Here is a 14253-nt window from a genome sequence, read left to right as displayed (position 1 = left end):
TGTTAAAACCAATCCAAACTGATATGTTGAAGATTTCATTTGTTTGGACATTTTTTAATAGCGAAAATAAATATAAACTGAACCGATACATCCTTAATAATTTTCATAATTAAATGTAATAAATAAATATATATGTATATTTTTTATTCAATCTTGAACTCCCTGTCTCATACTCTTCTTTTTTAAAGATGCTAAACTAGACCGTTTAAATTAACATCGAGGAGAATCGAACATGAGACTCTGAGATGAGTATACTTCAAGTTTTCAAGGCAACACCACCATAGCATCGCGTAAAGAGGATTATTGATATCTATTTGGAAATCTCAATATTTTTTTTAAACAAACTTTGTTTCTTTCTTCTAAAAGTTTAAATAAAAATCTTGTTACATATAATAATGGTTTCATAAAGAGTTAAAATGCTATAAATAAGATGTGTAATATTGTTAAAAGTTTTTATTATAAAACAAATAAAAAATTTCATGAATGTTCAACAAGAAGGACGAGTAGACAATATTTATATCATTGTATGAAAAAAGAAAGAAATTTATTTGGTGAAGAGTAGTTAGCAACTATTTATTACGAGATAAATATACTAACAACTTAAATTTAGTAAAAAAGGGAAGTGCATACCAAAAAATTTAGAGTTTTTCTATTCACACTCTATATATTTTTAGTTACACTCAATTTTTTTAAAAAGTTTTTGATAATACCAAAATTGTCCTTTTATATAAAAAAAAATTAAAATTTTGATTTTATTCATTGTCACGCTAAAATTTCACTCACTTTCACCCACCAACGATCAAACAATCCTGATGTTCAATTAATCTCTGTGGAAGATTAAAGAGTGAATCAAAACATCTTTCATTCATACTCGATTGCATATAAATAAGTGAATTTTTTCTTCTTTTTCAATAACGCTGGTTTCAATTTTGTTCTTCTTGTACAACTGTACTGTACGACAGTTTCAGTTTTACATTGTTGAGGTTAACTTAAATTCAGTTTAAGTAGGTTCATGTAAACTTAGTTTACATAACCTACTTAAACTGAGTTTAAGTATGTACACTTAAACTCAGTTTACATAACCTACTTAAACTAAGTTTACATGTACATACTTAAACTGATATTACGTATAATCATTGAACAAGGTTGAACTTTTAGATATACACTTAAACTCAGTTTACATGACCTACTTAAACTGAGTTTACATGACTTACTTAAATTGAGTTTAAGTATGTATACTTAAACTAAGTTTACATGAGCTACTTAAATTAAGTTTACATGATCTACTTAAACTGAGTTTAAGTATGTACACTTAAACTTAGTTTACATGACCTACTTAAAATAAGTTTACATGTACATACTTAAACTGAGATTACGTAGAATCATTGAACAAGGTTGAACTTTTAAATGTACACTTAAACTCGGTTTACATTAACTACTTAAACTGAGTTTAAGTATGTACACTTAAACTTAGTTTACATGACCTACTGAAACTAAGTTTACATGACCTACTTAAACTGAAGAGGAATTTTAGGATGTAACCAAGAAAAAAGGAAGATGCTTTTTGAAAATTAAATTTTATGGAAGGATAATTCTGTCATTTTAGGATGCAACCAGGATTAAACAAGGTTTAATTAGAAAAACTCAAAAACTTATTAATAAATGAAAATGATGAAGTTAATTAATAAAACATGGTGACAACTAGGGTACCCATGGAAGAATGGTGTGTAATTTACCTCAATCAATACACATTAGCCACATAAGCACATTTTTAAGTGGTATCCATGAACTATCTTGACCCCACCAACAAATTGCTCATTTTCATTGATTGATGGGTAAATTATCCACCATTCTTCAAAGATAATTTAGAAAAAACCATAAAACATTCACTTCTTTAATACTACTTCCCTCCCTAGTGAAACAACCTTGTGTAACTAACAACTTTACCGACATTGATTTTAAGATGAATTGTGTATCATAACCGTCCATCTAATACTTAAGGCTTAAGATATTTCCGCGTAACTAAGTGGAGTTATTACATCAAAAGTTTCAAGTCTCAACAAACTCCGAATTTCCTTTCCCGAACAAAGTCAAAAAAGAGAGAAAAACGAGTCTCTTTCATTTCATAGTGTCTCATCAACTTAGAGAGAAAAAGAATGACAGAGATTCAGGATTTGCCGGAAGGATGCATCGCCGCCATAGTCTCTCGTACAACTCCACTCGACGCCGGCAGACTCTCGGTCTTTTCTAAGACTTTCCGATCAGCCTCCGATTCCGATGCTGTATGGAATCAATTTCTACCTTCTGACATCTCATCTATTATCTCACACTCTCCTTCCCTTACCAACATTCCTACCAAAAAGGATCTCTATCTTGCTCTATCTGATCGCCCTGTCATCATCGATCATGATAAAAAGGTATTCTTCTTGTTCCTAAGCCTTATTGTGAAATTGATTTTTTAAGATGTTTAGTTGGATGTGTTGAAATGCAGAGCATTCAATTAGAGAGAAAGAGTGGAAAAAAGTGTTACATGCTTTCTGCTAGATCTCTTGCAATTGTTTGGGGTGATGATAGACGCTATTGGAACTGGATTTCTATGCCTGATTCCAGGTTAGCTCTTTAATTTTCTATTTGTTAACATATCTTGATTAACTCATAATTACTAGAGTCTATTTGAGGGGAAGGGGAACATAGTACTTGTTCTTGCTGGCCGAATCAAGCCATTACTCATTAGGGTCCATTTGGTAAGACACGTGTTTGATATCTGCAAGTTTCTCACAATCTTATAGCTTATTTTTATGAGCTTATAGCTTGTTTTGATAAGCTAATTCCAGTAGCTTATGGCTTATAACTTTTATCTCAATTTTACCCATGCAATCTTAATCGAAAAAATAAATATTAATTAAATATACCTTTATTTGTCATTTCATATTTTTTAAGATACTTCAACCGATAATTTTACTAAACACTACAAATTCAATCAGCTAGCTTATCCGTTATTAGCTATAAGCTAGCTTATAGCTTATCATCTATCCGCAATAATTTACCAAACAAAGTCAATAGGCTTGAATGATTCTATTTACCATGTTAGTGATCAATTACCGTTGATGGGTTCTAGGCCAATTCAAAAGGAGTAACAAAGAGGTTGAGTGTGCTCTTTCCTCATCTGCTAAGAATTAACTGACTTTTGCTATCTTCTAATCAAAGTTAGTGAAGAATGATTATATCAAAACTCATAGCAACCACCTCGGGTTCAAACCCAAATTCAAAGAACGTTCAGTCAAACAAGTGCTTGCAAAAATTTCCGATGTCCCTGTGACTTAGAATTTGGAATCTGTTCCTCCATATTACTTCAGCTAAGTATCAGCAACACATATCAGTGCTCTTCACCCAACTATCTTTTGCATCCAAGTTCAGCTTGGAGACCCAAGATCCTTCTTTTTTTTTTTCTTTTCTTCTTGAAAGAGCAAGATCCTTCTTCTGTAGCGCTGCAGTTTTTGCTTAATCTGCAGACTTTCCTTTTTTGATCCTAATTGCTTTGGCAACGGAACCTATATATTTTTGAATGCATCATTTTACCAAATTTTTTAAATATTAGACCAATTTGTTTGTTACTTTACAACTAAAGCTATAGTTCTTATTTTAAGACTTGTTATTTCTACACATGTTCTTGGCGAATTGATTTTTCATGATTTGTTTTCCCTTCCTTTGTTCAAGTTAAAATTGATTTCTATAAAGTCATAGCTGTAAACTTCTATTCCATTATTTTATTTGTCGAGTACTTCATCATTAAGGATGGCAGGTGGTCTTTGAGGAAAACTGATGATGTTCATGGTCATCATTTGTGTCGTGCTCACCACACTCTAAGTTGTATTGAATTCCCATTTTCTGACATTTGTTCCTCTTAATTTAGTTTCAAAAAGTTGAACAATGTACTCAATAATCTTGAGTTGACCAATGTACTCAATACTCAATCTTGAGTTGACTATTTGACTATTAATCTTCATCTTGATACAGTCTATTATCTGCTCAGATATTTGAAATGCACAATTGGCTAGGGTAACTTCATCCTTACACTATCAGGCCTATGTAGAAGCTTACTAGGCCACATGTGTGGACACTGGACTCACATTGAAGATGCAGTACATGTAACCATGTTTTCTTTGAAATTTTACTTTTTATCAAGAAATCCCATTGAATTACCTTGCCTATTATATCTTTTGCATAATGTTATCATTTTTCCAATTCCAACTCTTATGTTGTGACAATCGAGCAGTTGTATATATTGCTTATATATCCACACTTATCATGAGAAAGTGAGGCACGTAGAAAAGTAGATGTCCTTTAAGTATGGGAGAAGATGAATGTTGGATTTCCTGAAACGGCATATATAACTTATTCACTGAGAAGTCTGTCATTTAGTTTCAGTTTGAAATACTTGAGTTATGCTTGGTAACGATCTCCAATTTTTAGTTAACGATCCTGCACTGTTAATTTATCAACCCGTATATATATACTCACTCTGGCTGTCATGCAATGAAACACTTTTAAGTTTTAATTCTCTCAGTTATTATGTTCTAATCTTTGCATCTTCTGTGTACTACTTTTGGACAGGTTCCCTGAAGTCGCTAAGCTTGTTGATGTGTGTTGGCTTGAAATTCATGGTGTGATAAACACCATCGTCCTGTCCCCAAATACTCAATATGCAGCTTATGTTGTGTTCAAAATGATTAATGCTTCGGGATTTCAGAACCGTCCTGCGGATTTATCAGTTGGTGTCGAAGGTGGCCAGAGTAGTACTAAAATTGTCTGTTTGGATCCAAATGTGGAAGGTAGGCCGCAGCTGCACGACAGAGTAGACGGATTGCAACGTCCTAGTGTGAGAAGTGATGGGTGGTTGGAGATTGAGATGGGGGAGTTCTTCAATTCAGGCATAGAAAATGAAGAAGTCCAGATGAATGTGATACAGACAAAGGGTGGTAATTGGAAGAGAGGTCTAGTTCTTGAAGGAATAGAAGTTAGGCCTAAGTATAACACAATTAACCAACATTCACTGAACTATGCAAGGGGTCTTGGGTCGTGGATGGCAGAACAACGTGTGAAGTTCCAACGTTTCTTTGTAAAATAACTTTATATTGTTTATTGTTGTTCAGCATACTAATATTATTGTTCCAAACTCTTACTTTGTAAATATGTGTATTAGCGATATAGATGATTGACACATTAGTCCTAATAGGCATTAGTATAAATAACTTGTAACAAACCTATTAGTGGGCAACTTCTTCATTTGTAATTTCACTCTTTCGTATCAATACAATAGTTTCGTAGCTTTCCTCTCTTTTCTTCCATGGATGCATGTTTTATAACATGGTATCAGAGCCTGGTTTGGCATCCACCTTGAATGATATTTTCCGCTGCATTTTCTTAAGAAAATTCAATTTTCTCGTTTATTTCTTTCTTTATTCTTTTCCTTTATTGTCATTTCTCTTTGATTTTCCCTTAATTTCTCGAGAAAAAAAAAATTGCTTCTCAAGCTTTCTTTCTTGATTCTGTTACAATCTCAATATTGAGATTCAGTTTTCTTTGTTATGATCTTTGTCCACTACTTTGATTCAGTTTCTGTTCTTGATTTGTTTGATCAATTTCTCTTTTGATCTGCATCTCAGTTTCACATGAACAAAATTTTCTTTCCAATTTGTGTTTGCGTTTGATCGCGTTTCCTTTGTTCTCACATTTTTCCCCTAATTTCCAGGGTTCCGTGATTTTGTTACTTTCTGTTAGTTTTTTTGGTTCCATTTCACGTGTGATTCGAAAATCTTATTCGAATTCTTCATCTATTGCAATTTCCAGTTTCTGAATCTTTCGATTTCGTGATTGAATCATGTCCTTGCAATCACAATTCTCTTTTGAAATTCCGTTTTTCATCACAGTTTTGTTTATGCTTGCTCTTAATCCCAAATTCTAGGGTTTGCCGTTTTCAATTCCATGACAAAAATTAATTTTCTGATCCACTTTGACAATTGACGGATTCGTATCTGATCTGAGGGAGGTTGATTTCTCTCACAAATTCTGATGACAAATTGTGCTCTCAAGGTGTTTGTGATAAGTTTTCTTTGAAGATGAGATGAATTTTTGGCAGCAAGTATGGGTTTTCTTCAATGTTATTGCATTCAGACATGAAGCTTCTCTACATTCATTTAGTCTTCGACTTCGACATTGTTGACTGCGGTTTTCGTTGAGATTGTGTGAGGTTGCTGATTGTTAGGCACAATTCTTGTGCGATATTCGGTGGCTTCTCCTCATCAAATGTGATTGATGTTCAGACGTGAATGTGAGGAGTTTGCGCTATGTTATTCAGCCTCGAACTCGTTTGTGTGTGGTGTTGGTGCGGTGCACGTCAAAGATTTTGCTTCTGGTTCATTCTTCCTTGGAAACACTTGTTAGTAGTCTTGTTATAATTCCATGATATTCTGATTCTATACAATTCTTGAGCATATTGTTGATTGTTGTTCTTAGTTGTTGATTGTTAATTGGATATGATTTGAATGCTTGCAATACTCTTGGTAAGAGTCATCCTTGCTGCTGGTGTTGATGGTTTTGTTGAGGGAGCTTCCTTCTTTTGTTATTATAATCGCAGAAGAATTTCTTTACCTTTTTAGTATTTCTTATATGGAATACATCACAGCTTCAATGTTGATATTCCTTATAAGAATTCTATTGGATTTGTGGAGTCTACAACCGTTGTTTGTTGTTATTCTTCTCTCAAGAGTACATTCACTGTTGATGAGCTAAGATACCAGTTTTGGAATTTCTGTGGTTTCTTTTTTGTGCTTCTTGGTTCTACTGGTTCACCCTTGGAATTTGGCTACTATTTGAAGTCTGACAGATTGCACATAGAATGTTAAATTGGATTTGAGACCTTGTACTTCATAGTTGGTTCTGTTGTGACATTGTTGGTGTTCCGGTATTTGGCGAGACTTATGATTCTAGCTCAGTTTCTGCAAGTTTGTTTTGTCTATTGTTCATGAATCAGATTCTTGGGACATTGACTAATGAAGTATCACAGTTTGTTGCTGCTGGTTTGGTGATTAAGTTTCATGCTTTAGTTGCTATTTTTTTGATACATTTTTTTATGGCTTCGGATCTGTTTTGGAAGCCTTGGTTTGATTTCTGAAGCATGGGATATGCCCTCAGTTTGTTAGTCCTGGATCGTTAGTGAAGCTTTCTCTTGTTCTTTGGGTTTGTATATCATTGTGAAGATCACACCCAATTTGTTGGATATTTTGAAGCTTCATTGTTGGAGGATCCATTATGTTTGAAGCTCATTGAGTTTTCCTGTCATACTGTGGTAATAGTTTCTGTCCATGGCTTTCTTCTTCATTTTTCTTATTAGCCTATGCTGGCTTTGCTTCTTGTGTTGTGCTTCTGTTCATGATGGTTAAGCCATGTTGATAAGCTTCTGTCATGAATGGTTAAGCGTTGTTGTGCTTCTATCCAAGATGGTTAATCGTCGTTTTTTTTTTTTTTTTTTTTGTGCTTCTGCCAAGTGGTTAAACTTGACATACAGTTTCTGCTTGGTGGTTAAGTGTTGTGCCTTAATTGGCATTGTTGATGATTGCTTCTGCCGGATGGTGGTTAAGCGTTGCTTTGATGCTTCATCCTTCAAGCGGTTAAACCTTGAGTCGTGGTTTCTTCTTGTTGGATAAGCACTTGTTTGATGACTTTGCTTTTAGCCGATGTGTTTCCGGCATCTCTTCTTGTCATTTCTTTTGTTCGATGTACTTTTGTATTTCTCATCCCAAGTTGGAAGTGTTGTGAACACCTTCCAACTTATATAGATGAGTGACACATTAATCCTAGTAGGCATTAGTATAAATAACTTGTAACAACCCCATTAGTGGGCAACTTCTTCATTTGTAATATCACCCTTTCATATCAATTCAATAGTTTCATAGCTTTCCTCTCTTTTCATCACACTTTATATTGTTTATTGTTGTTCAGTATACTGGGACATCTTTGTTGTGTTGTGGATATCCTCCTCCTGCTGTGTGTTGATTGTTCCAACTATATAATATATTGTGATATTGTGATGTATTATGAATTTGCTATTTATTGATTTGGAACCCTCAACGGTGATTGAAAAAAATTCTGGTATTCTTGAGGCATTTGATCTATTTGAATCAATATTGTTACTCTTCTCATCCAGAGTGAGTGAGTACCTAAAATGAAGAAGGAAGACTAACAGCCTTGCTATATGGTGCGACCCGGACATGGTAAAACGTTGGCAGTGCTTTTATATTTTTAAAATAAATAAAAGTAAAACATAACTAAAATCCAATGGCTGTTGCGTATAATCTAGTAGCTACAACATGTTCGTTGTTTTCCGTTGTTCTACAATCGCACCATCAAGCTTTTTCCCAAGAACAATCGACTCTCCTTCCGGCACTCGATAGTCTATGATGGACCGTGCATGAGCAACAATATTTTTTCTTTTTGACGTTGCATGAGTAACACCATTGGTTATAAGTTAAAACTCAAAATAGGCCTATGTTAAGTGGACTAGAATTTAAATCATTGGAAAATATAAGTATTGTTGTTTTAACTCTATGAATGAATTAAAGTACATCAAAAATAATGGCTCAAATTAGGACATATTTTTTCATTGTTTTTTTACCAGTAGTTTAGTGGCTAAAATTGCACCATTTTAAAATGAATAAGTTGAAAATCTGATGTTCAAACTCCAACCTCTACTTATATAATACAACGTCTCTGAAATTGAGCATTATTCACTAGAACTATTTTTTTTTATTGTTTTGATTAAAATAGAAGCGATGTTCTTAGTAGAGTAGAATTTAAATTGTTGGAAAATATAACGGGGCTTTTGTTTCACCGTTGAAAATTCCACTCATAAAAATAACCTTTCGTGCATCTTATTCTCATGTATTTTAGTTGTCAGATTTCTAACAATTATTTGTCGGTTAAAGATTCTTTATGAGAATCTATTCATATAAATTTTTCATTTGAATTTTTCTTTAAAAAATTATTTGTTAAAACTTATAGAAAAAGATGACAAACTATAGAGATCATTTTTAAAAAATATATTATTTATCCGGTTGTTTTTTAAGAGTTGTTTAAGTACATATTTAATGTTTATCTTTACAGTTTAATGGTACAATTTATCAATCTTATCATTTCTCGGGTTACTGTTATTTACTAGTATTTTTCAATAAATTTACCGACATTGATTAGAGAATTCACAATGATAAGGTCTTCATCATTTAAGATCTGGTACTTAATAGATATCCAATTGTTGAAAAAGAAATTGGAGATTTTAAAAGATTCAAAATCTAACTTAAGACCTCTATTCTTAAATGAGCTCACATCACTTTTTATTAAAATAATAATTTTTATAACTATTAAATAATATTTGTGAGACCCCGTTAAATTTTTGTTAGAGAATCTTCAAGTACAATTATTAAAATATTATTAAAAAATGATGTGTTTATGTGGGACATAATGTGGATGCTCTCTTACTACATCAGTAAGTCAGGAGTTTCCCTCTTATTAAGTCAAAAAAGAGATAAATGAGTCTTTTCCATTTCATGCATTAAACTACGTTGATATAGTGTCTTTGTTTTTCTTCACACTTTGCATAACCGCCATATTATCAATTGAGAGAAAAAGAATGACAGAGATTCAGGATTTGCCGGAAGGTTGCATTGCCACCATAGTCTCTCGTACAACTCCAGTTGACGCCGGCAGACTCTCCGTCGTTTCAAAGACTTTCCGATCAGCCTCCGATTCCGACGCTGTCTGGAATCAATTTCTACCTTCTGACATCTCATCTGTCATCTCACACTCTCCTTCACTTGCCAACGCTCCTACCAAAAAAGCTCTGTATCTCGCTCTCTCTGATCGTCCTATCATCATCGATCATGATAAAAAGGTATTCTTCTTCCTAACCGTCAATTTCTCGAATATTAAGGCTTATAATTGATTTTATTTTTTTAAGATGTTTAGTTCAGATATGTTAATAAGCCTTCAAATTTTCAGAGTTTCCAATTGGACAGAAAGAGTGGAAAAAAGTGTTACATGCTTTCTGCTAGATCTCTTGCAATTGTTTGGGGTGATACTAAGCACTACTGGAACTGGATTCCTTTGCCTGATTCCAGGTTAGCGCTTAGCTTTTCTATTTCTTTCTTTTTTTCTTAATATATCTTGATTAGCTCTTAATCAATACTAGATGCTATTTCTTGTTCGCCGAATCAAACCGTTATATCTGAGCTTATAGCATAATATGTCATCCGCTATAAGCTAGTTTATCAGCTATAAGCTAGTTTATCCGCTATAAGCTTTACACTATTTTTTACCAAACAGAGCCATATCCTTTTTTACGGGCTTGAATAATTCTATTTCCCATGTTAGTGATCAATTACAGTTGATGGGTTTTAGGGCATTCAAAAAGAATAACTAAGAGGTTGAATATGCTCTTTCCTCATCTTCTAAGAATTAACTGACTTTTGCTATCTTCTAATCCAAGTTAGTGAAGAATAGTTGGTGTAGTGTTATAGGCCATACCATATATCAAAATCCATGGCTAGTAGCTACCACCTTGGGTTCAAACCCAAATTTAAAGCATGTTCAATCAAACAAGTGCTTGCGAAAATTCTGATGTCCTTGTGACTTAGGGAATTTGGAATCGGTTCCTTTCTCCATATCACTTCAGCTAAGTATCAGCAACACATAACCCTGCTCTTCACTCAACTATCTTTTGCATCCAACTTCAGCTTGGAGCACCAAGATCCTTCTTCTGTAACGCTGTGGTTTTTGCTTCCTCTGCAGACTTCCTTTTTTTCATCCTATTTGCTGCGGCAACCGAACCTATTTCTTTTTGAATGCATCATTTTACCAATTTTTTTAAATATCTGACCAATTTGTTTGTTACTTTACAACTAAAGATGCAGTTCTTATTTGAAGACTTGTTGTCTCTACACATGTTCATGGCGAATTGACTTTGCATGATTTGTTTCCATTCCTTCGTTCAAGTTAAAATTGATTTCTCTATAAAGTCATAACTGTAACTTCTATTCAATTAGTTTATTTGTCGAGTCATTCATCATTCAGGATAGCAGGTGGTCTTTGAGGAAAACTGATGATGCTCATGGTCACCATTTTTGTCATAATCACTACACTCAAGTTGTATTTAATTCCCCATTTTCTGACATTCGTTCCACATAATTTAGTTTCAAATTAAGTGTGACAATGTCTCAATAATTTCGAGTTGACTATTAGTCTCCAAAATGTTTTTACGTTTTAAAAAATAAAGTGTGACTAGTAGAATACATACAATTTCTAGACCCGCATCAGTTATGATGTCAACTAAATGAGTAAGGAGGTTTTAGTCTTGGCGGTTTCAGTCTTTGTCTTGATACAGTCTATTATCTGCTCAGATATTTGAAATGCACAGTTGGCTAGGGTAACTTCATCCTTACACTATCAGGCCTATGTAGAAGCTTACTGGGACACATGTGTGGACACTGGACACACATTGAAGATGCACTACATGTAACCATGTTTTCTTTGAAATTTTACTTTTTATCAAGAAATCCCATTGAATTACCTTGACTATTATATCTTTTGCTTGTCATTTGTCCAACTCCAACTCTTATTCTATGACAATCATGCAGTTGTCTATATTGCTTATATCCACACTTATCACGAGAACTTGAGGCACGTAGCAATGTCAATGTCCTTTTAGGCTTTTAGTATGGGAGGAGATGAATGTTGGATTTCCTAAAACGGCATATATAACTTATTCACTGAGAAGTCTGTCATTTAGTTTCAGCTTGAAATACTTAAGTTGTGCTTTGTAACAGCCTCCAATTTTTAGTTAACGTCCTGCATTGTTAATTTATCGACCTTATATATATATATAGACACACACACACACAATCCATCTGTCATGTAATAAAACACTTTCAACTTTTCTCAGTTATTATGTTCTAATCTTTGCATCTTTTGTGTACTACTTTTGAACAGGTTCCCTGAAGTTGCTAAGCTTGTTGACGTATGTTGGCTTGAAATTCGTGGTGTGATAAACACCATTGTTCTGTCCCCATATACTCAATATGCAGCTTATGTTGTGTTCAAAATGATTGATGCTTGGGGATTTCAGAACCGTCCTGTGGACTTATCAGTTTGTGTCGAAGGTGGCCAGAGTAGTACTAAAATTGTCTGTTTGGATCCAAATGTGGAAGAGGAAGGTAGGCAGCATAACAGAGCAGTAGGATTGCAACGTCCTAGTGTGAGAAGCGATGGGTGGTTGGAGATTGAGATGGGGGAGTTCTTCAGTTCAGGCATAGAAAATGAAGAAGTCCAGATGAATTTGTTAGAGATAAAGGCTGGTAATTGGAAGAGTGGTCTCTTTCTTGAAGGAATAGAAATTAGGCCTAAATAACACAATTAAGCAGCATTTACTATACTATGCAAGGGGTCTTGTGTCTTGGTTGGCAGAATAATGTTTCTAGAGTTGGAAGTCCCAACTTTTCAACATACTATATATTATTGTTCCAAACTGTTTCTTCGTATAGTATATACACACTTTATATTGCTTAGTGTTGTTCAGTATATTGAGATACATGCGTCGTGGATACTCGCCTCCTGTTGAATGTTACAACTATTAAATATATTGTGATGCAATATGAATTTGCTATTTTATTGATTTGGAACCCTTAACGGTGATTTAAAAATTCATGTCTACTTAAGGTATTTGATCTATTTGGATCAATATTGTTATTCATCCGCAGTGAGTGAGAACCTAAAGTGAAGAAGGAAGAAGAATCAACTCTCCTTCCAGCCCTCGCTAGTCTATGATGGACCGTGCATGAGTGGTGAGTAACAATATAAATAGACCAATGTTAGGATTTAAATCATTAGAAACTATGGAGAATGAACATATTTTGTCATTGTTTTAATGGATTGATTCAATTGGAAGTAATGGCTTAGTAGACTAGAACTAAAGTTACCGGAAAATATAAGAATTGGTGTTTAATAATATGAATTGTTTAAAATAAAAAACATGTACAAAATCTATGAAGACTATTTATGTAATTACTACAAAATATGAAGACTCTACTTTATTTTTTTTTCATTCACACCGCATATAATTTTATCTTTAAATCAGATGAATTTTTACTTTAAAAACTATTCAAACCGCAACGCAAACCCCTTAGATTAAGATACCAAATTATTGCAGTTACATGACACAAGTGGGAGTTGTTGTATCTTTATAAGGAGCTTATTTTTCTACTTTTCACGCCTTAGATTAAGATACCAAATTATTGCAGTTACATGACACAAGTGGGAGTTGTTGTATCTTTATAAGGAGCTTATTTTTCTACTTTTCACGACGCTCTTAAAAATTAATGTTGGAAAAAGTAATAGTATAGTTAACAAATTTGGGAGGACGACTCATCCGAGCTATGTAATACCCCGTTTTCCCAACATAAAAATTTCATAACAATTATCAGAGTATTCAACACATAAATGGAATGCTACACTTCTTAAAATCATAAATTAGATAAATAACAATTTATCCTTTAACATAATTATCCAAAACTTCGCAGCGGATTTAATTCATCAACATAAATAGTCTTGGCACGAAAGCCTCATCAAAACATATCATGAATATTCAATTAACAACTTAATCTTATAAATCCAAAATCAAATACGTAAGGAATAGAAAATAGCCACAAAAGTTCTCATCCCGATACGTATCAGAGCACCTACAGACTCAGTGAGGGATAACCATTCACGATAGCAAATCAACAGCCACCTACACTCGATCACCTGCAAGATACTCATACGAAGAACAACATTTCCAAGCAGAAGGGGTGAGATTTCACAAAACAATAATATTAAACATATAATTCAACAATTATATTTAACAACATGAAAACATCATAATATCATCATAGATAATAATATATCATATATCACTTCATTAACAACTCATAAAAAGAATCACAACTTAACATCTTGACTCGACGATGCGACTTCAATTTGACTTCGCAACTTAAACCTCTTATATGCATGTGGTACCAATCTAGGGCATCAAGCCCTCAACTTAGTTGAGCTAAAGCTCCAGGGCATCAAGCCCCCAACGTGGTGAGCAAAGGCTCCAGGGCATCAAGCCTCCAACAATGAATGAGTATGCATGGACTCAACAACTTAACATCTTAGAAACAACGACCT

The 14253-nt window shown here is 33.7% G+C and overlaps 2 protein-coding genes across 2 annotated transcripts; both read left to right on the top strand.

Moving 5' to 3' along the window:
- The first annotated feature begins 2030 nt into the window (after positions 1-2030).
- Positions 2031-7969, top strand: LOC11425076 (F-box protein PP2-B10). The gene is made up of 3 exons (XM_003590843.4): positions 2031-2417; positions 2492-2610; positions 4615-7969. Exons 1-3 carry the CDS (start codon positions 2157-2159, stop codon positions 5126-5128), a joined length of 894 nt encoding a protein of 297 aa, XP_003590891.2. The 5' UTR covers positions 2031-2156; the 3' UTR covers positions 5129-7969.
- A 1606-nt stretch (positions 7970-9575) lies between these two features.
- LOC11420818 (F-box protein PP2-B10) lies at positions 9576-12717 on the top strand. Its single transcript, XM_003590842.4, has 3 exons — positions 9576-9946; positions 10054-10172; positions 12040-12717. Exons 1-3 carry the CDS (start codon positions 9686-9688, stop codon positions 12455-12457), a joined length of 798 nt encoding a protein of 265 aa, XP_003590890.1. The 5' UTR covers positions 9576-9685; the 3' UTR covers positions 12458-12717.
- Positions 12718-14253: the final 1536 nt, after the last annotated feature.

Source organism: Medicago truncatula, chromosome 1, assembly GCF_003473485.1.
Source record: "Medicago truncatula cultivar Jemalong A17 chromosome 1, MtrunA17r5.0-ANR, whole genome shotgun sequence".
Lineage (NCBI taxonomy): Eukaryota > Viridiplantae > Streptophyta > Magnoliopsida > Fabales > Fabaceae > Medicago > Medicago truncatula.
The sequence above is the reverse complement of the archived record's forward strand: the minus strand, read 5'-3'. Positions and strand labels throughout refer to the sequence as shown.